General features: G+C 49.7%; 1 protein-coding gene and 2 long non-coding RNA genes across 6 annotated transcripts; 1 reads left to right on the top strand and 2 right to left on the bottom strand.

The window, feature by feature from the left end:
- Positions 1-26,577, top strand: LOC120843800. 4 transcript variants are annotated; one of them, XM_040215233.1, is made up of 12 exons: positions 1-19; positions 16,585-16,639; positions 16,723-16,814; positions 23,147-23,240; positions 23,316-23,492; positions 23,754-23,837; positions 23,930-23,998; positions 24,502-24,570; positions 25,176-25,271; positions 25,344-25,394; positions 25,508-25,546; positions 25,622-26,577. In XM_040215233.1, the coding sequence occupies exons 3-12, from the start codon at positions 16,725-16,727 to the stop codon at positions 25,861-25,863; spliced, it is 1,011 nt and encodes a 336-aa protein (XP_040071167.1). In that variant the 5' UTR covers positions 1-19; positions 16,585-16,639; positions 16,723-16,724; the 3' UTR covers positions 25,864-26,577. The 4 variants fall into 4 exon arrangements, with proteins under 4 accessions (XP_040071167.1, XP_040071169.1, XP_040071170.1 ...); XM_040215235.1 differs by lacking the exon at positions 1-19 and having other exon boundaries at positions 16,480-16,639; positions 25,203-25,271; XM_040215236.1 differs by lacking the exons at positions 1-19; positions 25,176-25,271 and having other exon boundaries at positions 16,480-16,639.
- LOC120843801 lies at positions 11,968-16,462 on the bottom strand. The gene is made up of 3 exons (XR_005716263.1): positions 15,584-16,462; positions 15,452-15,521; positions 11,968-12,163 (listed from the first exon to the last, which is right to left on the bottom strand). It is a non-coding gene; the product is annotated as an uncharacterized LOC120843801 (long non-coding RNA).
- On the bottom strand, positions 18,689-19,365 carry LOC120843802. Its single transcript, XR_005716264.2, has 4 exons — positions 19,353-19,365; positions 19,210-19,279; positions 19,077-19,147; positions 18,689-18,775 (listed from the first exon to the last, which is right to left on the bottom strand). It is a non-coding gene; the product is annotated as an uncharacterized LOC120843802 (long non-coding RNA).
- Positions 26,578-26,652: the final 75 nt, after the last annotated feature.

Here is a 26,652-nt window from a genome sequence, read left to right on the forward strand (position 1 = left end):
ACGATCTACTAAAACTCTCTAAGGTCGAAAGGGATTCAGAGTTTTCTTTTTCCTCCTTCTCGTTCCGAGACACTTTTTTGAACCGAGTGGCAGCCGCCGGCACAGCCACGCGTCTCAGCATGACAAGAACAAAAGCCAAGGAGAAGGATGTGTCGTCGTCGAACGCGCCAACGCACTTGGGCGCCGATGACGGAGCCGCCCTCGTCCAACAGACAGGGGATGCCACTTCTGTTTCATTCGCCTCAACCTTGAGAGCTGTACTGCTTCCAATCGTCGATGCCAAGGTCGGTTTCGCCCCACTTGGCCAGCCGTTTCGGCAGTTCCTGTCGCAGAACTCTGAACGCGAGCTATTCGAGCGTCGGCATGGTGAGCTCGAACATCCTCAGACGCGCCAAGAGATCGCTTCCAGCATCGCCGGAGCCCTCCCCCTGCTTCCGCCGTAGGTATGACTTCTCCGGGAATCATTTCTACCAGACCCTCCTGCCAATTCTTTCAACTATAAAATCTTTGCTCCACCCCTTGCCCCCCTGTCGGCGTCGTTCTCGACGTCGCCCTAGACCTCGTCCTTCAGGCGTCGTTCTCGACGTCGCCATAGACGTCGTCCTTGCGGTCGATCTACAGGTCGTCCTAGACGTCGTTCTTGACGTAGCACTAGATGTCGCCCTTGAAGTCGTCCTAGACGCCGTTCTTGAGGTCGTCCTAGAGGTCGTCCAATACGCCGTCCTCAAGGCGTCGTTCTGGACGTCGCCCTAGACGGCGTCCTTAAAGCGACACTGACAGGGTATTTATGCTCGCCGAGGTTTTTGTTGTACGTGACATATGAGAGCTCAACTACCCAGAACAGAATTTGCGGCTCGAAATTCGGTTTCTTTCCGCCCGAAAACCGCCGATCAAGAACTGGCCGGTTCGAGTCTCGCTCACTCTCTTTTCCGCGGTCACGGGCCGTTTTCTAAGGTATCGATGCGACCACCAAATTTAATCAAAGTCGCGGGTCACTGAAAGCACACACTTAATATTAAAAATAGAAAAAAATATAAAACCCATTTTTTGTGGCTTCTAAAAAGCTGCAAATACGTTGATTGAAAAAAAAGTTCCACAGACAACCGGAAGCATTCTGTGCGTGCGTCGTTTCGCGTATCGTGGGACTCGCAGGGACGGCGATGGCAGCGGACGACGGGCGTGGGACCTCTATTTCAGAACTGTCGTTCGCGGTACCGGCGAATTTTGTCTGCCTTTAAAAGAGAAATTTGAGACTGGTCAAAAGAATTGGTATTCATCCCGTACGACACGCCCGACCACCAAGCCGATTTGCACGAAGACGTCGCCGAGCCGTCGCTCCCTTGTGGCTGAAGACATCGCTCGCGCAAACGTCAAGCGCGACGTGTCTACTTCGAGTGGAATATGCACGCGTACGATTTCTTTACTAGGTGAGAATGTCGCCAATGCGTGGTGCATCCCGACTTCGACCCGGGAGTGCTTTTGCTAGAGGAAAATCGGCAGCAAACTTTCCAACTTACAGTTTATCGGCTGAATTATTACTCAGGAAAAAGATACCCCACTTTCGATGTGCCCCAGTAGCTTAGTGGGAAAGACGTCCATTTCACACCCGGTAGAGCCGGGTTCGATCCCCCGTGAAATTTTGTTTTTTTTTCTAAATATTTTTTTATGTCTACATTTCTTTTTTTTCTTTTTTTTTACAATTATTACTGAAGAAACAAAAAGAAATAAGAGACAAATGTTGTGGACGACACGTCGCTGAATTAGATGGTATGGGATATCCTTTCTGACAACTGCGAACTCAATGTAATCACTTTCCACAAAATGCAAGGAGCATATAAATCAGGTAGCGTCCGCTTTCCGACGTGCCCGTAAATGGTCTACAGGAATTGCAGCCAGCCATTGGTCCCGATCCCGTTGATCTTTCGGAAACTCTGTCGCACAATGCCACTTCTGTTTCGGACGCGGGACATGTGAGCCAGCTCTTCACGCAACATCTTGGGTGTATTCTTTTCGGAGCCGATCAAAATTCACCACGGGCACTCACTACTCATCTCCAACTCCTCAATGTACAAAACAACTCATCTTCGAGTAGAGAACAACGAGCGGAACAAACATAACTGCAAAAGAATCCCACAGCGAGCAGTTCCCATACGCCGCATGTCGTCTGCTACCGGGAAGGAGAAAAAAAAACAAAAAAAAAACACACGGTCGGGTGTAGCCACGTGACTTCCGCCACTCACTCTCTTCTCTCCACTTCTCCGACCTCCGTCGGGTTTCGGTTTCGGTTTCGAGCAGTTGCGTCTTTTGGCTTTATTAAAAAAATACGCTACTCTGTTTCAAAATCTTAATTGGGTAGTCCTCCGACACCATAATGAAGCGCCTGGCAAAAAATTAAAAAAAAATTTTGGGGGGTGTCAGTGTCCCTTTAAGGTCATCCTCGAGGTTGTCCTAGAAGTATTCCTATACGTCGTCCTTAAAATTATCCTTTAGGTTGTCCTAGAAGTCTTCCTACACGTCGTCTTGACCATCCTAGACTTCTGAGAGGTCGTCGTAGATGTCGTCTTTGACTTCGTCCTCGACGTCGTCCCAGAGGCCGTCCTAGATGCAGTAATTTGCGTCGATTTTTAGAATGTCGTTCGCGACGTCGTCCTAAACTTCAATACGCGTGGGAACATTACTCGACAACATTTCTCCCGCGGGACTATGATGCCGTCGCCTTCCGGCACTTAAGTAGTTTGAAGTGTACTCGTATAATTTTTAGTATATCTCGCTATTTGTTTAGATATTATACTATTCTCGCTTTTCGTTTTAATTTTAACGTCGGATTAGTCACATCAGCCACACCTCGTTTAAAACGTTATGCTTGATTTGCATTAAATAACATCTTGGGTAAAGTATTTTATAAAACAAAACATGTACACGTTACTGGTCGCGTTCTTAAGGAGGAGATCGAACAGTCGCGCCTCTAGCGGCAGGCTTCACTTGTCAGGACAGCAAACCAAATTTTATTATTTGTTTTTGATTGGAGAAAGCAGAGATGACGATTGGAAGATCGCTCCTCGTGGGACGAAAGCCCTGGTCAGGGCGAAGCGCTCTTGCCCAGATCGTGCCAGGCGGGCTTCAAATACATTATTATGCTGTGGGGATTATAGAATTATCATATTCTACGCTAGAGGTTCAACTGGCGCCAGTGTCTATGCCACTTCCGGAAGGTTAATTGAGACAGAGTGAAAGAGAGAGATAAGTGTTGAAAAGAAAGGCAGCCTGGAACTTATTAACCACACCGTCAATCGGGGGCAAGCCAGTTACAGGTTGGGATTGGGAAAAGATGGGATCAAAAAAAAAAATTTAGAAAGGTTAACACGGAATAGAGAAGGCAACTTGAATGAGGTCACAGTTACTTGATTAGGTTTGTCAACTACTGTATATCGATTCACAGCACCGTCGGCACTGTTACAAGCGGTCCAGCAGGATGGTATCTTTCTGGAATACATGAAGGTAAGAAAATGTTCTAGCGGCATCACGTACGAAGCCGGGGGGAAATAATCGACAGTTTTAGTGGACCGTACGCTATAGCTTTGCATACGCAAGGAGATTGCGGGTCGTGAGTGCGGATGCGCAGAACGCAATAGAAGGGCTAGCGTATTGCGTACGCAGGCAACGCAAGGGACTTTGCGTTGCTGGCTAGCCAGCCTTGCGGGACGCCCTTGAGAGATCTCGGATCCAACGAGAGCACCAGTTTGAAGATGGCGGTTGCCTCGACTGGCGCAGCAAGGGCGACGTGGTGTTTTCGAAGTTTTGTGGTACGTGAAATTGCGTGGTGTTTAGCTCGGCGATTCTTTCTGGGACCTACCGCGGCCGAATCAGATCGCCCTGTAGCTGAAGGAGTGCACAGTGGAAATGTTCGCTGCTCACAGTGTGTGTCGACGCTGCGATCTGCTCAACGCTAAGCCTATTCCCACAGTTCATCGCCGACGGACGAACGACTCTAAAAAAAATCGCCGAAGTTCTCGCTATGCACTGGACAGGGTCATGGATTTCATTCCACGATAGCATTGATAAAAGATGCCGTTTCCACGGGACGAGTGACGGAGGCTCCGTGATCGAATTTGGCTACGCACTCGTGCTCGTAGCCTCTGTATACGCAGAAAAGCGCGCTTGACAAGGCAGCTGTGGCTTGGTTTAATCTAAAATAAAATAATTGGACATTTTATTTGCAATATTTCTTTCCAGGAGCATGGTTGCGCTAGAAGCACGCGGAATTCTACGACTCTAAAAAATTTAACCAAGATCATGCGCGGTGTTCACTCGAAAACGTAACGCACAACTAAATAGGTGACCGGCGTTTGAGCCGGAAGTTTCGTCATCCGAAGCGAGGCACCACGTGACTTCACGCTTCCGGTTCGTCCGGTGCCGGTCGCGGTTCGTCCAGCTGCATCAAGAGCCCTTCTAGGCGTGCTGGCCGTGCTGTATTCGCGGTGGAAATGACTTACAGTTCCACGGTACGTTGTTCTAACGCAAGCCATAGAGGGAATAAGATGTTCCACTTCCCGTGTAACAAAGCATGGAAGCAACGATGGGCCGTCGCTGTTAAGCGAGTGAAAGAGCGAGATGACCTGTGACAGACAAACGTCGGTGACCGTTTATGCGCGGCCAATATTGTTACATGCCAGCAACGTGTTCTCTCTTTCTTCGGGTAGGGCCAGCGGGAAATAACGATCTCTAACAGTCTTTTGGCACCCACCAAAAGCGTCTCGATTATTCCACGAAGGGGTGAGCAGTGCTTGTCGTACAAGGCATCTGCGAGAACGCGGGATGAGATCTCGCAGGCAATCAGTTCATGGCAAGACGTTTCGTCAACATACAGTGCCATTGCCAGGCCGTTTAATCGTTACATCGACAGTTCGGATTAACATTTCCTGTGATGAGCCGCCGCAGACTGTTCCCGGGAAGCGGCGTGGATGGGTGGCTTGCTATAATATAAATAAACAAAAGGACAGGTAAGCTTTTTGTAATATAAAGAAACAAAAGCAAATGGGCAGGACCTTCATATTGACGGATAATAAAGCAGTAGCACGACCCTGCGTAGCTCATATAAAAATCGGTGCTCGTTTGTGTATGCTTTCTTACTCGACATCATAAAAAAAAAAAAAAAAAAACGTGCGGGAAGGGGAAAGGGGGGGGGGGGGGCGGGTTTTTGTAGTTCACGGGGGACAACTTAGTTGAAGTACCAAAAACGCGTGAGTGTTAAAAAGCAAGGATTGTCACGTAGTGAGATGTCGACGAAACTAACTTTCGCACGGAAGTGGCGTTTTAATCGCGCGAGAAAACATACTAGCTGAGTTTAAAACGCCGTCTGTCCGACTTCTTTCCCCGTCTTAAACTTTTGATTGCCTGAAGATTTTCTTACCCAGGCTTAGCTGTTCTAACAAAGAGAGAAAAGTATGCCAGACCTCCGACCGGGCATTTCAGCTGGCCGTGTCTTACGGCTTACATTCGCGCCTATTTCAGTCGGTGATGTGATCTAACGTAACCATCAAAAATAAACAGAACCCAAATGAAAAACGCTGGGTCAAAAGGAAAACGAAACAACCAACCTGAGTTTTCATGCGAAGATCCGGAAAGCGCGGTGCGAGTGCAGCTTGCCGCCGGCCGCACTCGCTCTGCGGTTTCGTGACCGTTCTCGATGCTTCTGCGTACCGATTAGTACTTAACATATCCGTAGAAGTAACTTGAGACGGTCAGAAGTGTGTAAGACACCCAGCAGCAGAGGAAGGTGGCCCGGATTGGTCGGGTTTCAACACCCGCACACGCTTCCTTAGCCGTCATGGGGCTGCGTCGGCTGCTAGCTACGAACCGGAAGTGAATATTACCCAGAGTTCTTTGAGGCTGCTGCCAAACGCCGGTCACCTATTCGGTCCGAGCAGGTCATTTTTAGCGTACGATATACTATTGCGTATTGCGTACGTAAGATCCAGCAACGTTATACTAAAACTGTCTAATGTCTTGTGTAGTAGAGCGGGCAACTTCCGCGTTCTGTAGTTCGTTGAAAAAGGTTTTTCTCTCGTCGCTTAATTGGGAAAGGCCCAAAAAAGATGGTCCACAACCCCAAGAGTGTCGCAAGTAAGGCCGTTTGGGCTCATCATTGCTTCAGTTCGATGGATGGCACATGCACTATGAGGCACAGCCTATGCGAAGCCGGTGTAGTACGGAGGCGCTTGCACATGGTAGCTTCGAAGGGACGCGTGGGAGTGGCCTCCCGTCAACGACCCGTGGGTCTAGACGATTCGGCGGTATCACTTGATAAATTAGCAGCTTGGCTTCATGAAGTTTTGGCACCGTAACAATGGGAGTTCCAAGCTGGTGTGCCGCAGCGGCAAGACGGTCGGCGGTTTCATTACCCAAAATTCTTACATTTGAGGGCAACCGTTGTAATATTTCCGTGCCCTTCGCTTGGAGGTTTCTTACAAGGTGTGGAATCTATCGGGCATATTGAGGGGCGTCATGAATATTATCGCGATGTTGTAGTGCTATTTTTGAGTCAGTAAGAAGCAAAGCTTTAGAGCAGTAACGGAGTTTTTAAAGGGCGTCAAGTTCAAGGAAAGGGCCACCAGCTGAGCGCTTGTTGATGTGGCCTGGAAGCTAAAGAACTGTGCAGTCGATGTATATTCGCATTCATCCCTGGTACGGAGTATCTATGTGACCCTTTGTAGTGGTCTGGGCAACGACCTGTGCTGTGTTGCGTTTGCTTTTGAGACTTGGAACAACCTCCTTTATTTTTCAAAGGACGGGCATACGGTGGCGGTCCCGGGTAGTCGGTGCCCGGATCACCAGTAGAGGCCATAAACTCCGTTACCAGATAACCAAGGCAAGAAAGTGGGCGTTAGCCAAGGCGATTCACAAGAGGAGCAGTTGAACAGCAGGCAGTTTGCCTCGCTATGTACCGGAGTGCCAGTTCTGTACCGTGAGTTTCGACTAGGTTGTGGGGTTATCCCCGTCCAGCTCCCCCCACCCCGAGTGACACAACACCACTCTTGATATAAACATTTAATCACTCACATTGAGGAGTTCTCCGTCGGTTGCACCTCACGGTATTCCCACGTCCGTTCCCTCTGCCGTCCGTCACACCACTCCCCTTGCACCACTCACGCGTCCCCTCACCGACCCTCCGAGCACTGCCGGTCTTTCCCTCGCACCCCTCTTTTCCCGGCGCCAGGCCGACGGGTGCCTTCATCCCGACGTGGGTGTCCTCCCGGCTCCCCATCCACGCCGTCCAGGCCCTTGGTGGTCTGGCTCCTTTGAAGGGGGGCTGAGGACGTCCGCCGCCGCCACCAGCCGGCCACGATAAGCTTCGATCGGCTACCGAGGGTGCCGACGGCTCGCCCTTGAGCCGCCCTCGGCCGCCGGAGTCTTGTACCAATCAGGCGGCGGCAGAGCGGCCCCCCCCCCCCCCCCCCCCCCCTCAATCCTCAGACCCCGACGCCGCCAAGAAAGAGTCCAGGTCAACGTCCATCAAGGACGGCGACGGCGGGGTCCGAGTGATAGGCCCTCCGGGCCCGGTGGCAGATGAGTCCGTCAGGGAGGTGCCAATGAACTCGGCAAGCCGGGCTGGCTCGGACTGCCTCAACGGCGGAAGCTCCAGGGCCCGTGGGATCGGCGCGGCAGGGGGGACCAAATCTGGGGCCGGAGTCAGGAGCCCCGGCCGCTCCCTCCGTAGCAGCTTGAGGCCGCCTCGGTGTCCTCCTCGGTGGCAGCGGCCGCAGCCGCTGCGTCTTTCTTCCGCTGGTCCCTCTCCGTGTGGAGCTTGCCCCTGGTGTGGGTCTCTTGGCACACCACCAAGACGTGGCAGACCGGACAGAGGGCCGCCTCCTCCTCTGCCGAGTAGACGGCCGGCGGCTCCTCGTCCCGGTCCGCCAGTGTCAAGCCCCGGAGAGGTGGCCTCACCTCGGACGGGTTGACCCCGCGGGAGGGGCGGTAATGGTCCCTCCACCTTGCGTGGGACGCGTAACCGACTGCCCCCCTCCCGGAGACCACCGTCCTTGTGGCAGCCGACCGCATCTTCTTGGCCTCCTCCAGGGGTTTAGGCCCAGCCGGAGGCGGTTGCGCGGAGTGGGAGCTCGAGCGTCCCTTCCGCGGCCCGACCGGACGCGCCTGAAGTCCTCGGGCGTCCCATTGTCGCCCCTCCGGTTCCGGGACCCGCGACCAGCCCTAGACACCGAGCGGGGGTATAGTAAACCCGCTCCGTCATCCAGGGCTGAGTTCGGCGTTCGCTGCGGTGGGGTCGGCCCCGTGCACCGCCGGTCGCAGACATTATGTGTGGAAAAAAGAGGTGGTTAACAAATGCGATACACTAGCGCCTTTTGGCCCTGAGATTGTATCTCCGGGGATTTTTCCCAGCGTTGCTTGTCCCGCCTGCCTCCCCGTCAGTATCGTCAGGATCGCGGAGGCAGTAGGTCTTCAAGTCGCCCACGTGCACCGAGCCGGACACTTCGCCCGTGTCGAGGCGATGAAGTCGGTAGGTCAAACGTGACAGTCGTGCCGCGACCCGGTACGGCCCTTCCCACCTGTGTGCCAAAGACGCCGCAAAACCTTGCGCCGCTTTGCTGAGAGGGTGTTTTCGCCTAAGGACCAGATCTCCAACGGCGTAAACCAGGTGGTGGTGCGTTTTGTCGTACTGGGCGGCCTGCTCCAGTGGGGCAGCGTCTAGGTTCTCCCTGGCCGTGCGGGGGGCGTCCCCGAGTCGGCCACGGAGTTCCAATGCGTAGCGAGAGATGGGGCGGGGGTCAGCCTGCCCACACTCTCGGAATCCATTTTCCAAGGGATACGTCAGCTCCTTTCCCAAGTTCAGGTACGCGGGTGTCAGTCCAGTTGATCGATTTACCGTCGTTCGGGTTGGAAAACCGAGCTCGGATATGTTCGCGTCCCAATCCTTATGCTTACCGGTGAGTGTCACTAGCATCGCCTTCAGGTTCCGGTTCACCCGCTCGGTGATGTTCGCCTGTGGGTGGTAAGGCGTTGTTCGCTTGTGCTGGATATTGAGTGACCGGCACGAATCCACAAAGACCTTAGTTGTGAACACCGACGCGTTATCTGTGATCAGAGAAGCAGGGAAACCGTAGCGACAAAATGTCTCCAACAGTGTTTCCCAGATTCTTGCAGACACTAGCTTCCCGAGTGGGAAAAGCTCGACCCACTTCGAGAAATGGTCCGTGACGACGAGTAGATACTGGTTTCCGCGTGGACTTCGGGGCAGTGGTCCAACAATGTCACACGCGACCGTCTCCTAAGGGCGCTGGCTGATGACAGGTTGCATCAGGCCGGGGGGCTTCCCTCCCCGGGGCTTCGCCACTTGGCACGCTGGACAGCTGCGGGCATACCAAAGTACCTCCCTCCTCATTCTTGGCCAGGTCACGACACGACAGAACTTTTTGTAAGTCTTCTTGCCGCTCCCGTGGCCTGCCAGGGCCGAGTCATAAAAATACCTCATAAGTTTCCGCCGTAGCTTCCGCGGAACGACAATTTTGAAGGGGGATGGGTCTCCCTCCTGTTCGTCCATTTCGGGGATGTACCTAAGCAACAAGTTGTTTTCACCCAACAGATAAGAATCGATCTCTCTATCGACCCTCGCACCTGCGTTCCCGGTGTCCGCTGCATCGCCCGTCAGCGTTTCTGACACCCGCTGTCCCGTGCCAGCGTTTCCAGCGTCTGCTGCATTATCCGCCAACTTTTCCGGCACTCGCTGACAGAAACCATCTGTTCTCTGGGCTTCCAACAACTCTTCCTTGCTCACAACAGTACCCCAAGCGTTTATCTGTTCATTTGTGGCATCACACACAGCCGCACAAGGCGGGGTATCACCTTTTCCGCCACCGCTCGCATTGCCGCGAGTCTTTTTCCCCGCGTGGATGGCTCCCCTGGAACCGGTTTCCGGCGCGTGACCGGGCGCTCTCTCCTTCTCGCCCGTTTCCTTTGCATTCCCGCAAGCTTGCTCTCGTAAGTGGAGGGTTGCCCGGGGCAGTTCCCCCGGGTCAGCTTCCGCGGGTGCGCGCGACAATGCGTCCGCGACCTGGTTCGCAGTGCCTCTGCGATACTCTATCTTGTAGGCGTAGCGCTGCAGAGTGAGCACCCAGCGGGCCAGTCTGCCGGCAGGTTGCTTCAGCCTCTGAATCCAGGCGAGAGCGTTGTGATCAGTTTGGATGGTAAAGATAGCGCCATCCAGGTAGAGATCGAACTTATGCAGGGCATACTTAATTGCCACTCCCTCTCGCTCGGTGGTGCTGTAGTTGCGTTCCGCCGGGGTGAGTGTGCGGCTCGCAAAGGCGACGGGCCTTAATTGGCCGTCGTGCTCTTGCAACAAGACCGCTCCCACGCCGTAATCGCTGGCGTCCGTTTGCCACGAACGGCAGGTTTAAATCCGGCAGTCGCAAACTGGCAGTCGCCGCGATCGCGCGAGTGAGAGAGATGAATGGCACCTCCTGTTCTCGTTGCCAGACGTACTTCGAGCCTTTGCGCAACAGCTGGTTAAGCGGGCGGGCTAGCTCGGCACAGTTGGGAATAAAATGGCGACAAAACCCAATCATTCCTAGAAATCTTTGGAGGCTTTTCACATCCTGCGGCCGAGGGAAATCAAGGATGGCCCTTAACTTCTCGTCGTTCGGTTTCAAGGTTCCCTCGTCGACTACAAACCCCAGCAGATCGATTTTCGGAGAAGCGAGCTGTACCTTCTTCGGGTTAATCGTCAAGCCCGCATCCCTCATTCGTCCGAGGATGATCCTCAGGTGAACGAGATGTTCGCTGAATGACTTGGAGAAGACCGGAGCATCATCCATGCAGGCCATTGAGAAATTAAACCTGGCGTCTCCAAAAACGATGTCCATAAATCGCTGGAAACTTGCCGGCGAGTTGGGCAGTCCGAAGGGAAGGCGAGTAAACTCAAATAACCCGCGATGGCAAGTGAAAGCTGTCTTCTCGACATCGGCAGGAGCGATTTGAATCTGCAAAAACCCCCAGCTGCAGTCTAGTATTGTAAACACTCGGGCGTTTCCCAAGGAATACATGATGGATTCGATCGACGGAAAAGGATACGCATCCCTCGTTGTCAGAAAATTAAGCTGGCGGTAGTCAACGCAAAGCCTGGCTGTCCCGTTCTTCTTTGGAGCTAGAACTACCGGAAAAGCCCAAGGACTTTTCAATCTCCTGACAGCGCCCGTGTCAATCATCTCGTCGAGGGCGGCGTCTAGGAGGTTTCTTTTGTGAACGCTAAGCGGCCGGGGACTGCAACCCCAGGGCTTAGCTTCGCCGGTGTCGATCCGGTGCTGTAGGACGTTAGTCATGTCCGGCCGTTCGGTGAATGTCGCCGAAAAGGGGCGCAAAACGTCCGCGAGTGCATGCTTCTGCTCGGTCGGGCCGTCGAAAAATGCGAGCACGGCCTCCAATTCCGCCGTTCCAACCTGCGTGACGAGCCCCTCTGGCTGGACCCAAGCAACCACTGGACATCCATCGGACATCCGATGGACATCCTTTTCGGATATATCGTACATCCGAGGGCCATCCGCGAAAATCCGAAGGACGTCCCGTGGACGTCCGACGGACGTACAAAGGTAAGAGTTTTGTACATCCGGAGGACATCCGAACAGGGATCCTCAGCGGACATACTTTGAATATCGCGCCTCAAAATCCCTAGGGATTAGGGCATTACGTCTAAAGGCCCGTTCACACTCTTGCGACCGAGTAAAACCGAGAGAGACCACACCGGTTTTTAAGCCTCTTGCGATCTCTTAGGACCAGCTCCGCTGCAGCGCATCCGGTCCTAAGAAGTCGCAAAAGGCTTAAAAACCGGTCTGGTCTCTCGGTCGCAAGAGTGTGAACGGCGCTTTATGCTTTACCCTTTACTTGGACAGCTATGAATGTTCAAAATGTCGTACCCTAGCCCGCATGCTGTGCCAATGAAAGACCATGAGCCAAATCTATATTGAAATAAGATGATAATTTTAATAGTATGCATTTTCTCCAGATCTTCTGGTGGCTCCACTCCTCGACAGTCGCCCTTTTTGTCAACTATGCAATACCTTTCTGCCCTGGAAAGCTCTTCTGCCATATATTTAGCAGCTGTCTTGCTGTTGTCTGACCCATGTCCTAGTCAGACCTTGGAGGGAGTGTCCGTCTGTAAACAAATGAAAGAAATATGCTTTAATTATATTAATTGGACTATATGAATGGCACTTGTGCCTAGAGACTTTTTCAGTATTTTTAGCCTATGTTATCTACCAGATTGGCTGTGTCGTGGAAAAGCAATCTCATGCCTAGCGAGAAAAGCTTAAGATACCAGTGCCGGTAACTATCGCAAATTAACCGGACGAGTGACGAAGTGCTAGTCCTCGGTGGAGGGAGGCCGCTACGGCTCCCCCTCTCCCCCGCCAAGCAAACAAATTGACGAAGGTATGAGTGCATATTCACAACACACTGAAACCTACCTGTAGATGACGGGGAAAAGCTATTCCCTGTCATCTAAAGGGAAGTTTAAGTGTGTTATGAACATATGGTGCAAAATCCAGGCATGGGGAGGTCCCTCTGCACCATGCAGCCGTAAGAAAACAAGTTGACAAAGGCATAAGTGAGGGCAATTATCACATACACTGTCAACGTACCTGTAGCTCACAGCGGCAGACTGGATGTGCTTGACCCAGGTGTGGGGAAACCCCTCTCCACCGTGCAGCCCTAAGAAAACAAGCTGACAAAGGCATGAGTGCGTGCAATTTTCACATACACCTTCAACGTACCTGTAGCTCACAGCGGCAGACTGGATGTGCTTGACCCAGGCGTGGGGAAACCCCTGTCCACCGTGCAGCACTAAGAAAACAAGTTGACAAAGGCATAAGTGAGGGCAATTGTCACGTACACTGTCAACGTACCTGTAGCTCACAGCGGCAGACTGGATGTGCTTGACCCAGGTGTGGGGAAACCCCTCTCCACCGTGCAGCCCTAAGAAAACAAGTTGACAAAGGCGTAAGTGAGGGCAATTATCACATACACCGTCAACGTACCTGTAGCTCACAGCGGCAGACTGGATGTGCTTGACCCAGGCGTGGGGAAGCCCCTCTCCACCGTGCAGACCTAAGAAAACAAGTTGACAAAGGCATAAGTGAGGGCAATTATCACACACACTGTCAACGTACCTGTAGCTCACAGCGGCAGACTGGATGTGCTTGACCCAGGTGTGGGGAAACCCCTCTCCACCGTGCAGCCCTAAGAAAACAAGTTGACAAAGGCATAAGTGAGGGCAATTATCACATACACCGTCAACGTACCTGTAGCTCACAGCGGCAGACTGGATGTGCTTGACCCAGGCGTGGGGAAGCCCCTCTCCACCGTGCAGACCTAAGAAAACAAGTTGACAAAGGCATAAGTGAGGGCAATTATCACATACACTGTCAACGTACCTGTAGCTCACAGCGGCAGACTGGATGTGCTTGACCCAGGTGTGGGGAAACCCCTCTCCACCGTGCAGCCCTAAGAAAACAAGTTTACAAAGGCATAAGTGAGGGCAATTATCACATACACCGTCAAGGTACCTGTAGCTCACAGCGGCAGACTGGATGTGCTTGACCCAGGCGTGGGGAAGCCCCTCTCCACCGTGCAGACTTAAGAAAACAAGTTGACAAAGGCATAAGTGAGGGCAATTTTCACGTACACCGTCAACGTACCTGTAGCTCACAGCGGCAGACTGGATGTGCTTGACGCAGGTGTGGGGAAACCCCTCTCCACCGCGCAGCCCTAAGAAAACAAGTTGAGAAAGGCATAAGTGAGGGCAATTTTCACGTACACCGTCAACGTACCTGTAGCTCACAGCGGCAGACTGGATGTGCTTGACCCAGGCGTGAGGAAGCCCCTCTCCACCGTGCAGACTTAAGAAAACAAGTTGACAAAGGCATAAGTGAGGGCAATTTTTACGTACACCTTCAACGTACCTGTAGCTCACAGCGGCAGACTGGATGTGCTTGACCCAGGCGTGGGGAAACCCCTGTGTTGACAAAGGCATAAGTGAGGGCAATTGTCACGTACACTGTCAACGTACCTGTAGCTCACAGCGGCAGACTGGATGTGCCTGACCCAGGCGTGGGGAAGCCCCTCTCCACCGTGCAGACTTAAGAAAACAAGTTGACAAAGGCATAAGTGAGGGCAATTTTCACGTACACCTTCAACGTACCTGTAGCTCACAGCGGCAGACTGGATGTGCTTGACCCAGGCGTGGGGAAACCCCTGTGTTGACAAAGGCATAAGTGAGGGCAATTTTCACGTACACCGTCAACGTACCTGTAGCTCACAGCGGCAGACTGGATGTGCTTGACCCAGGCGTGGGGAAGCCCCTCTCCACCGTGCAGACTTAAGAAAACAAGTTGACAAAGGCATAAGTGAGGGCAATTTTCACGTACACCGTCAACGTACCTGTAGCTCACAGCGGCAGACTGGATGTGCTTGACCCAGGTGTGGGGAAACCCCTCTCCACCGCGCAGCCCTAAGAAAACAAGTTGAGAAAGGCATAAGTGAGGGCAATTTTCACGTACACCGTCAACGTACCTGTAGCTCACAGCGGCAGACTGGATGTGCTTGACCCAGGCGTGAGGAAGCCCCTCTCCACCGTGCAGACTTAAGAAAACAAGTTGACAAAGGCATAAGTGAGGGCAATTTTCACGTACACCTTCAACGTACCTGTAGCTCACAGCGGCAGACTGGATGTGCTTGACCCAGGCGTGGGGAAACCCCTGTGTTGACAAAGGCATAAGTGAGGGCAATTGTCACGTACACTGTCAACGTACCTGTAGCTCACAGCGGCAGACTGGATGTGCTTGACCCAGGCGTGGGGAAGCCCCTCTCCACCGTGCAGACTTAAGAAAACAAGTTGACAAAGGCATAAGTGAGGGCAATTTTCACGTACACCTTCAACGTACCTGTAGCTCACAGCGGCAGACTGGATGTGCTTGACCCAGGCGTGGGGAAACCCCTGTGTTGACAAAGGCATAAGTGAGGGCAATTGTCACGTACACTGTCAACGTACCTGTAGCTCACAGCGGCAGACTGGATGTGCTTGACCCAGGCGTGGGGAAGCCCCTCTCCACCGTGCAGACTTAAGAAAACAAGTTGACAAAGGCATAAGTGAGGGCAATTTTCACGTACACATTCAACGTACCTGTAGCTCACAGCGGCAGACTGGATGTGCTTGACCCAGGCGTGGGGAAGCCCCTCTCCACCGTGCAGACTTAAGAAAACAAGTTGACAAAGGCATAAGTGAGGGCAATTTTCACGTACACCTTCAACGTACCTGTAGCTCACAGCGGCAGACTGGATGTGCTTGACCCAGGCGTGGGGAAGCCCCTCTCCACCGTGCAGACTTAAGAAAACAAGTTGACAAAGGCGTAAGTGAGGGCAATTATCACATACACCGTCAACGTACCTGTAGCTCACAGCGGCAGACTGGATGTGCCTGACCCAGGCGTGGGGAAGCCCCTCTCCACCGTGCAGACCTAAGAAAACAAGTTGACAAAGGCATGAGTGCGTGCAATTTTCACGTACACCGTCAACGTACCTGTAGCTCACAGTCGCAGACTGGATGTGCTTCCAGCCAGACAGGAACGGGCGAAGACGGAAAAAACAAAGCGTGGTACGGATGATATGCGCGAAATAACGAAGCGGTTCAGAATGAGACTAAACTAACTTTCCCAAAAATAGAAACAAGTAGGCCGTTCAACTATAGGTGAACGAAAGTTGTGAAACGCTAGCCAACATCTGTACTAGTCCTTTAGGACGCTACTTACGAAAACACGAACGGAATGAATTTCGAGTAACACAAAAAGAGAGGGGGATGGAAAAAAAGGACGTGGTATGGAAAGCAAGTACTAACCCGAAATGGACAACTCAAGCAGATAGTTCAACTAGACGAAAAGTTCTTCTGGAACATTGTCCAACGTGAGTACTGCCACACACGCACCATACTACTTAAAACAGAAATAAAAATATTTTAGTAACACCGTTGTATAACCGTTGACACGCGACAGCAACAACGTGGACACGGAAGAAACAAAGAAAAAGAACAAAACTCGAAAATCGGGTTGCCAGCCGAGACAGGTGAGGTCGCGAAGCTGGCTATACCGATCAGTGGTTAGTCGGTATATGATTCAATAAGAATATACTTCTCGCTACTTTTCTTGTTTGTTGTTAAAAATTAGGCATAATTATTTTACTGCTTGTTGCCGAGCGTGTTGGTGTAAACTGCAATTCATGAAATCAACGTAGGATAACACCAAGGATGACACCGACGGTACGACTGTGCTGTTATAATTTGTCTGTGGAGATTTGTTTAAATTGATAAGTCACCAAACTAATGTATGAATAAAACAAACGCTACCAATTTATTTATTTATTGATGTTTAACCCCGACGTCATGTAGTTTTCAACTTTTCTAGGTGCCGCTACTGTCACATATCCGTTAAAATCCATAGCCAACGAAATCCATCGATATTTGTGCATTGTCGGCTCTAGGAGCGCGTGGTTTGGACTCTGGTGTTACCACGACCGGGTTTTACGTTTTACTGTCGGTGAAAGCGACGGTACCGTGAAACCGCCGCCATTTCAGCAGCTCAAGGTAAATGTTTAGCTTTTGCATAACTTTTTAGATCCGGTGAGTGTTGATGACTTTCTCACATCAGTTTTTCTATTCATTTTCAGGGATGTATGCAATTGTGGAATTTACGATAACCCAAGAGATGGAGATCGTGCCTTGCACGTGGGTCACGGGAAACAACTGTTTATGGCCGAAGGTGTCAACCGATAAGGCTCAACAGCTGGTGCGAATTGGGGGGCCACCAGGACCAGGGTTTTCTGAGTTCGAGGTGACTGTGAAAGGACTATTCAGTGAGTGTATTGCATCTCTTTGTGCTTGCAGCCAGCGGCGTAGACTTTCCATTTCCCCGGCGGTGCAGGCTGAGAAGTTCTCCGAGGGGGGAGGGAGGGGGGGGGAATGGGGGGGGGGGAGGGGAGAGGGAGAGGAGAGGAGGGGGGATTTGTTTGTTTGCGCAATTTTAAACCGGCAATTAAGAGTAGTTTAATTTAGGGGGTATATTTTACAACGTATGTATATCTTCTTCAGCTATCATTGTAAGAGCAGTACTCTTGGTCCATTAATTTTTCTAATTTTTATTAACGACTTGCCAACTAATATTTTCTCACGCATGCGGCTCTCCGCGGTCGACTGCATCAACCATCGCTTCATTGGGCGCGTTAAGTTGTGACTCCACGAATCCAGTTCGGGTAACTCCGTCGGAGTCACTACTAAACGGACTTTTGGAACAGCTCCGGATGGAGTAGGCGCCCTCTGTATGAACTTCCACTTGTTTTATATATCTATTTTGTTTTGTTTTTCTGGTGGGACATCGCAAAATGGCAGGCTGCTGTAGAAGCAGACCAAGCGGACGTAAAAGGAATCGATGCCGCGTTACCTTCTCGCCAGAACTGGAGATTGAAGCTAACGAAAGCACGCTGGGATTCCATTTCCCATGCATTTTGTCAATAATGGCAACGTGGGCGTTATTTTGTTTACATGCCACTACTAGAAGCTCGTTACATGGCACGTAAACAGCGTCTCCGTAAGGATCATGGCCCGGGGGGGGGGGGGCTCTTCGGCCCCCCCCCCCCCGTCTTCCCCCAGATCTCACCAGGGGGGGCACGAGCCCCGATGCCCCTCCGTGGTAGTGGCATGTATGCTTGCAGCAGTGTTCATTAACTGTAAGTATGTTTTTCTTATGTAACTACAGGTTCCTACGAAGAAGGGCGCTCCAAGTTGGAGCGGTCGCGGTCAGTAAGTAGAAGTTTGCGACGCAATTCCTTGCCTTTTTAAGTTGTACTATAAGTGTCATCTATTGCTTTCAGATGCTGTAAAGCGGACAAAGTACTGCAAAGAGTCTACGAAAGAAGAGGTGGAAACGGAAGTCAAAGAGAGGCTTCACCGCGCAAAGGAGAGGTGCGCCCCTTCCAAGGGAGAGCAGGCATCTACCTTCAAGTGTGAGAAAGGTGCCTCTGCCCTGGCTCTGATTGCAAATAAAAAAGTATTCAGCTTTCTAACATTTTTGTTCTCTTTTATTTTACGAAACATAGGGCGAACTGGAGCTGCGAGATGACTACGTAAAAGGTAATGAAATGATTACAAAAATATTTTAAAGAGTAGTACACATGCATCACAATTAATTTGATTGCTTGTAGTCGAGAACATACGAGAATGTTTTTCCTTTTACAGCACAGAGTATCGGCTTGAAATGAGTTCACAATTCCGAGGTTCTACGTCTGTATTAAAGAACCTTCGGACAACACTTAAAACAAACGCATCCCTGAAAAATTACCGATGTGTCAACCTCTTTTTTTTGTCCCCTCATACCAACCGAAAAATGTAAGAGACCCCAGAAAGCATTTAATGCACCCCTTAAACCCTCAGGAAAAACTAAAGGGCCCATCAGACCTTGCAGAAAATTGTAAAGGGCCCCTTTAGAACTTCAGAAAAGACTGATGGGACCTCTTAAGACCGCAGGAAATCTTGAAGGGGCCATCAAATCTGTCAAAGAATCTTGGCGGCCCTCAAAAAATATCTTCATTATCCTCTGCACAAAAAGGTTCTGTTATCAACAAGCTTTTTGTGCAGAATGGGACCAATCTCTTCTGCCATATATTTAGCAGCTGTCTTGCTGTTGTCTGGCCCATGTCCTAGTCAGACCTTGGAGGGAGTGTCCGTCTGTAAAGAAATGAAAGAAATATTCTTTAATTATATTAATTGGACTATATGAATGGCACTTGTGCCTAGAAACTACCAGATTGGCTGTGTCGGGGAAAAGCAATCTCATGCCTAGCGAGAAAAGCTTAAGATACCAGTGCCGGTAACTGTCGCAAATTAACTGGACGAGTGACGAAGTGCTAGTCCTCGGCGGAGGGAGGCCGCTACGGCTCCCCCCCCCCCTCTCCCCCGCCAAGCAAACAAATTGACAAAGGTATGAGTGCATATTCACGTGCAATTTTCACGTACACCGTCAACGTACCTGTAGCTCACAGTGGCAGACTGGATGGTGCTTCGACGAGGCATGGGGAAATCCTTCTTGACCGTGCTGCCCTAAGAAAACAAATTGACAAAGGCATGAGTGCGGGCAATCCTCACAAACAACGTCAATGCACCTTAGCTTACAGCGGCAGACTGGATGGTGCTTGGCCGAGGCGTGGGGAAATCCTTCTTGACCGTGCTGCCCTAAGAAAACAAGTTGACAAAGTCATAAGTGCGGGCAATCGTCACGTACAACGCCAACGTACCTGTAGCTCACAGCGGCAGACTGGATGTGCTTGACCTAGGCGTGAGGGAAACCCCTCTCCACCGTGTAGCTCTAAGAAAACAAGTTGACAAAGGCATGAGTGAGGGTTGTTTTCACGTACACCATCAACATACCTGTAGCTCCCAGCAGCAGACTGGATGTGCTTGACCCAGGCGTGGGGAAACCCCTCTCCACCGTGCAGCTCTACGAAAACACGTTGACAAAGGCATGAGTGAGGGTTATTTTCACGTACACCGTCAACGTACCTGTAGCTTTCAGTGGCAGAATGGATGGTGCTGGCCCCAGGCGTGGAGTTAAAGTGTATGCAGCTGTGGAATGACCACCGATTTCGCTCCCCAAGGCAACCGGACCAATTTACGTACATTCTTCAATGACCAGCATTTTGTGTAAGAAGGCTGGGAGGCTACAAAAACACCAATGGTACCCGATAAAAATGGCTTATCATAGAAGTTTTCCTTTACGACGAGTTCTCGACCAATGATGCAAGGCGCCTGTGTAGATCTAGAGTGCGCAAAATTGTCTACGAGGACAATAGCGTCATCAATCATACAGCAGTTGTTGGCCAAGTCTACGGCGAGCACGAAATCAGCAAAGGTTGCAGACTTGTACTGGGGTGGTAACAATCGGGCGGGAGAGGCCCATCTGTATGCTGTTTTCCAAGCTGGACAGAATCCAGAGGTGTCTTGGCAGTCGCCGCCATGCCCTCACGCTCCTTCAGACGGTTATACAGTTGAGCCAGTGGAGTATTATGACTCTTGAGGAGTCGCTTCAGGCACTGCATGTTATTTTCGAAAGGAAACGCACTAAACGTATCTAGCGGACCTTGGTTGCGCACATCACTTGCAAGATGTAAGACACAGTGGATGTTGTAAGACACCTGGTCGTCTCCATAGAGTTTTGCGAACGTTTTCACGAAGTGCTGGAAAAGTGACTCTGCGTAATCTACGTACTGATGACACAAAGTTGGGCTCGATACGAGAAATGGGCCGCAGTGCAAAGCAAGGAAGTTGTTATAAAGGTCAGGGGACAGAACGGTCTTAAGTACTACCTGCCCAGTGTAAAGAAGGAAAAGTCTAAACTCTGTCGCCTTCCACCGGTCGACCTCCGCTGTGCCTCTCGGCTTACGTGCAAATTCTCCAGGCACGTGTGCAACTAAAGAAAGGTTTAGGTCAGACAATCGCTTTCGGCCTACAGGGCCAAGGCGCACATCTAAGGGCCCACCCAACCATAAGCCGAGCAGCTTCTTCTGAACACCGAGACATAGCAAATGCATGTAGTCAAGGGGCGCGGTGCTGATACAGTCGATTGGAAGCTCTGTCAGGGCTGAGACGTCATGATGATGATCGGGATCCGTCTGGCGCCTTATAGAATCATCAGTCCGCAGGGTGGAAATTTTGGATGGATAAAAAACCTTTTTGTTTGTATATGTGCCCTCTGCAATGCACTTCGGACATCCCGAGTATCCTGTGTGACCCTTAATGCTGTACACAAACGACCGTGCAGGTGCGTCACAAATAAAGCTCTTCACCGAGACCTCTATCATCTGCCCCTTGAAGCTCATTCCCTGAGACAAAAGCTGTAGCAGCTCGCCCACAACAGGAGCCAGGAAATTATTTGCCGATGCTGGCTTTGACTCTCCCGCAAAAACACCAACAACAAAAGGGGCTGCCTTGCCAAGTTCAATAACCATGCACTGGATGGGCCACAGCTGCATCTTTGTGCTTTTTGAAATGGGTAATCCATCGATGTTGAAAGACAGGGCAATAGACCTACCTTCAAAATGTGCATGTGAGAGGATATTTCTCAGCTGGTACTCCAGCCCGAAATGGCAGTAATCTCCCGGGGGCATCGCAGTTACAGCTGGAGTACGCATCGTGTCTCTAGGTGTACCGAGTAGAGTGCGAGCATCGTTCGGAAGACATGCTGGATCAAAAGGTCGTGACTTCAAGACCTTAAGGAGGGACGTTACAGCGGTCTGTGGAATATTCTCTTTGAGAGCCCAAGTCTTCAGTTCTGCAGCCAAATTACCAGATCCAGCAACTGGCTCCGTGTTTACGCAGCCAGAGAAAGTAGGCTTGGAATGAGGACTGTAACTCGCAAGAGCTGAGTAAGGCACACTATCCTCTATCTCCTCCGCATCCGAATACTCGATCTGTGCCACTTCTAAGGGCGTAATTGGTAGCCGAGCTGCTGCATCACCACCCTGAGCCACAGGTAGTCCCTCGTTGCTGCAATCTTGGCTGCCGCATGAATCTGAACTCAAAAGGGCAGAGACGCTGCCACTGCATGTGTGTGCTGCTGATGTACATGAGCCATTTTTGTCTATGGCATCCGTTAGCACAGGTAGTGTAACTTGCTGGAAGCAAGGGTGCCCAAAGTTTTCAAATATCTCCTTTGTTTTCTGTGAGGCTTTTTTGAGTGTGTAGGACTTTTCTTTGACTTTGGGCATGATTACCTGTGCATTAGAGATGATACGGGCGAAATACTCAAACTCCTTCAAATAACAAGACTAAACTAACTCCTCTAAATGGGCCGTCTGGTGAATGAAACTTGCCCGACACTGCCAGACGCGTGCACAAAGCCTCCAGGAGGCTACAAACGAAAGCACAAACGAAATGAAGTTCCAGCCAGACGGGAACGGGCGAGGGCGGAAAAAACAAAGCGTGGTACGGATGATATGCGCGAAATAACGAAGCGGTTCAGAATGAGACTAAACTTTCCTAAAAATGGATACAAGTAGGCCGTTCAACTAGGTGAACCAAAGTTCCGAAACGCTATCCAACGTCCGTATTACCCCTTCTTACGAAGACACGAACGGATTGAATTTCGAGCTACACAAAAACAGACGGGGACGGAAAAAAACAACGTGGTATGGAAAGCAAGTACTAACCCGAAATGGACAACTCAAGCAGATGGTTCAACTAGACGAACAGTTCTTCTGTAAAATTGTCCAACGTCAGTACTGCGACATAAACACAATACTACTTAAAACAGAAATAAAAAAATTTCGTGACACCGTTGTATCGACACGCGACAGCAACAACGTGGACACGAAAGCAACAAACAAAAAAGAACAAATTCGAAACTCGGGTTGCCAGCCAAGGCGGGAGTGGTTAGACGGGATATGATTCAATAAGAATATTCTTCTCGCTACTTTTCTTGTTTGTTGTTCAAAATTGGGCACGATTATTTTACTGCTTGTTGACGAGCGTGTTGGCGTAAACTGCAATTCAAGAAGTCAGCGCGTTATGCAACGCGTAGAGGGATGACGTTGACGATACGACCGTGCAGTGCGTGCAGTTATAATTTGTCTGTGGAGATTTGTTTAAATTTATGAGTCACCAAACTAATGTACGAATAAAACAAACGCTACCAATTTATTTATTTATTGATGTTTAACCCCGACGTCATGTACTTTTCAACTTTTCTAGGTGCCGCTAGTGTCACATATCCGTTAAAATCCATAGCCAACGAAATCCATCGATATTTGTGCATTGTCGGCTCTAGGAGCGCGTGGTTTGGACTCTGGTGTTACCACGACCGGGTTTTACGTTTTACTGTCGGTGAAAGCGACGGTACCGTGAAACCGCCACCATTTCAGCAGCTCAAGGTAAATGTTCAGCTTTTGCATAACTTTTTAGATCCGGTTAGTGTTGATGACTTTCTCACATCAGTTTTTCTGTTCATTTTCAGGGATGTATGCAATTGTGGAATTTACGCTAACCCAAGAGGTGGAGATCGTGCCTTGCACGTGGGTCACGGGAAACGAGTGTTTATGGCCGAAGGTGTCCACCGATAAGGCTGTCAAGCTAGTGCGAAAGGGGGGGCCACCAGGACCAGGGTTTTCTGAGTTCGAGGTGACTGTGAAAGGACTATTCAGTGAGTATATTGCATCTCTTCATGCGTGCAGCAGTGTTCATTATTTGTAAGTATTTTTTTCTTATGTAACTACAGATTCCTACGAAGAAGGGCGATCTAAGTTGGAGCGGTCGCGGTTCACATCTGATCTCTCGGACGAGGAGATACGCCCAAAGCGTAGGAGATTTCGCCCCACACGCTGGAGCGAGTCCGACTCAAGCTCGGATGAATTCCCGGAAGCCCCGATGCCGCTCTGCGCACGGCAGAACTCGCGTAACGCTATTTGATTTTTATTTTGTTCTGCAGCTGACAGCCTTGTTGACCGTTGCAACTGTTTCTTAACCTTTAGCTTAGAATTCGAACCTGGCACTTGATAAGTCTAGGGTGTGTCGTCAGACGTACTTGATCTGTCGTTTTACGTAAACAATGTGCTTATATAGGGGGTTGGGGCACAACTGCATTTTTTATATTTTGGGAGATCAATTTGTACTTTTTTCATCTTACAATTTGAGGTTTTCTGGTCGCTTTTCACAGCCAGTAGCCAGAGACTGGAATCACAGAGTGCGAGCCCGGCAAGATCAATACACAGTGAAATGTCGCAAGCTGCACTAATGCGAGGTACAGTTTCTCCTGAAAACCACTTATATTGTTTTTCGCTTTTTGTATTCTAATGTTACCAATTCCCAACTTAATCAGACATCTCCAAACAGGTGCTAGTGGTTCGTCGCAGTCGTCTAGCACTTCGATAAACACGCTGGCTCCCAGTCCACAAGATAAAGGTAGCTATAGGGTGTTTTCACTGACGTAATTTCGTCCACCATTTTGTTGTTGTGAGCTGTCTGGCGTGTGCCAAACTCGAGCATTCCAAGGATTGACACGCCCCCTCAAATGCGTAGAGCACCGCTGACATCATCTCAACCGGTTACGATGTAATCCTTCAATGTAGTAAATTTGTGTGAAAAAACAAGCTAACAACAAAATGCCAAATTGACGTTATGTGCGAACAACCTATAAGGTATGGCCATTTTACAAATGAGGGGCTATGCACATATTGCTGCAAGTTGAGGTGCAAAGCTTGCAGAACCAATTAACTTTAATTTCATTTCCGTGTGAGCGCTGAAGTTTTATATTTAATCAAATTTGGGCAAGCAAATATATGGAGCACCATGCCACCAAAAACAAGGTGGCTTTCTTCACATCTAGGAACCTAAATATGAGAAAAATCCATGTCACCATGTACCCTTCGTGCATGTAGCCCCTTCAATTGTCTTTATCTTCGCAGGTGCCTGTGGTTCGTTCCAGACACCTAAAACGTCAACAAGGACACCGGCTCCCAGTTCACGAAATAAAGGTACATTGCATGATCGTTTTACAAATAAAGAGCTACGCACACTAGCAGTGCAAATTCAAATGCAAAGCTTGCAAAAACAATCGCCATCTCTTTCATATCTTTCTGGGTGAAGTTTTATATTTAATCAAATTTGAGCAAGCAAATGTATGGAGCACCATACCGCCAAAAACGAAGTGACTTTTTCACATCTGGAAACTTTTCGGTAGGCTTTTAGCATATTAAATAAAGTGAACTCTCCAGAGGTGGATATTTTTTTGCCTGGAAGTTTTAGCGTGCGAGCCCTGCTCAAGGTATACATTGATTGTATGTTTTCCTTTCTGTTTTTTAAACAACAGATATGGGGGCAACAGGTTTCTGCGCTGTATGTTTTCCACTGTCGGAGGTCACATTCTGTTGATATTACATATGTAAATTTTTTTCCTACTTTTTTAGGCATGTTTTTTAATTTTGTATTCTGTGTCATTTGAGCTCTTGCATGTATGCATGGTGCACCCTCCTGTAGGCCCACGGGCTCTTCAAGGGCAGTTCAGAAGTACCAAATAAATAAATAACATAAATAAATATGAGAAGCAATCCAAGTCACCTTGTACCCTTATTGCATCTAGCGCCTGCAGTTGTCTTTATCTTCGTAGATGCCAGTGGTTTTTCAACCGCATCTCAAACATTGACAAGGATGTCGGCTCCCAGTCGATTAGATCAAGGTACTTTACTGCAGAATTGTGTTGCAGCTGCGTATTAAGATATTTTGTGTGTCCTTCATTAAATTTTTTCAGCACTGCAGGCTATGCAACACATGACGCCTAGCACCAGTGCTTCGACCTGCGGTAAGCTAATTTGATTTCAATTGTTTTTCTTTCACAGCATGGTTGCACAACTTTGAATAGTTTTGAAATGGCTAAGCTCTTGACTTTTTGCCATCTTTTTTTTTTCTTTTTAGCTGATCTGCGGGCCACTGCTAGGATCTTGAGTGCTGCTGGTAAGTAGGATGTTGTCTCCTGCCTGCACTAATTTTATTTGCCAATATTTATTTCAAGCCTTTCTTTGCATGCAGAGTTTCAGCGACGGGTGCTGAATGGGATGAGCGTCATGAGGAGCCAGCAGACGGAGATAATGGACATGATTTCGACATTGCTACGAGCGCGTGAGAGTTTCGTTGTAGAGCCCAGCCAGCCGATCCTCGTTGATCCCCTCGACACTCCTGAAGCAATTGAGGTGTTTGATGGCGCTCTTACAGATGCCACGAGTGAGGCTTTGGTAAGCAATTGCTGTTATCAATGCCTGCCCATACTCTAGTTTTTGTCACTTACTGAGGCAAGTATTGGTGTTTGCATTCTCTAGGCTTTGCTGTTATGTCTTATCCCTAGTGTGCAGCTAAGGTTAAGACATGCAGATAACAAATAAGCTAGGAGCAAGCTGTGATTTTAAATCGAGATGCATCGAAGGGGTGAGACTGCCTGTTCTCTGGTAAGCAACAAAGGTGTTTGTAATGGTGCTATACTTTAGCATTATTTCATGAGTGTAGAGCAAGCTCTGACTACTTCCGTATTTCTTCAAATGGCAACTCTGTCCCACAGTTCCAGATCTTAGAGCATGGGAAATGACTAATGAGATAGAACAATGACTAGGAGGTGTAAACAACTGCCCAAATAAAATAAAATTTGGGCCCTCACATTCCTTCAATCTTTCTCAAGGTATCACCAGTTCACTCATACTGGCCTCGGAGATAAAGAGGGGGTGTGAATTGGCTAATTGTAAAGCCTAGCCCAGTTAATACAAGCTGTAAACCCATTCATGCTCAGGTTCTTTCTATCCAGCTAACCTTGAATGCCAAACATTTTTGGCTATACTTGCTTTCTGGGTATCGTAATGCTCCTTATGTCATGTCTTACGTTCCCCAGGCACCAGCCCCACGTTTTATGTGCTCAAACACGGCATTGGCATTTTGCATGGACAGTGAATTGAGGATTGCATTTTCTTATAACCAAGGTTATTGCCCCAAGATGAACCCTTTCCGTGATATAAGTAGCTTTGGGGATAGCGTTTCACTGGTCAGAGTAAAACAGCGAAAACTGGCTATGTCTT

The sequence above is a fragment of the Ixodes scapularis genome, unplaced genomic scaffold (assembly GCF_016920785.2).
Source record: "Ixodes scapularis isolate PalLabHiFi unplaced genomic scaffold, ASM1692078v2 PGA_scaffold0__279_contigs__length_252992795, whole genome shotgun sequence".
In the NCBI taxonomy this organism is placed as follows: domain Eukaryota; kingdom Metazoa; phylum Arthropoda; class Arachnida; order Ixodida; family Ixodidae; genus Ixodes; species Ixodes scapularis.

What these genes read in the sequence shown, in the direction of transcription:
- LOC120843800 (XM_040215233.1), top strand. Translation starts at nt 16,725, where the DNA reads ATGTATGCAATTGTGGAATTTACGATAACCCAAGAGATGGAGATCGTG. An exon ending in GCAAGCTGCACTAATGCGAG is followed by an intron (nt 23,838 to 23,929) that starts GTACAGTTTCTC and finishes ATCTCCAAACAG; the next exon opens with GTGCTAGTGGTTCGTCGCAG. An exon ending in TCCCAGTCCACAAGATAAAG is followed by an intron (nt 23,999 to 24,501) that starts GTAGCTATAGGG and finishes TTATCTTCGCAG; the next exon opens with GTGCCTGTGGTTCGTTCCAG.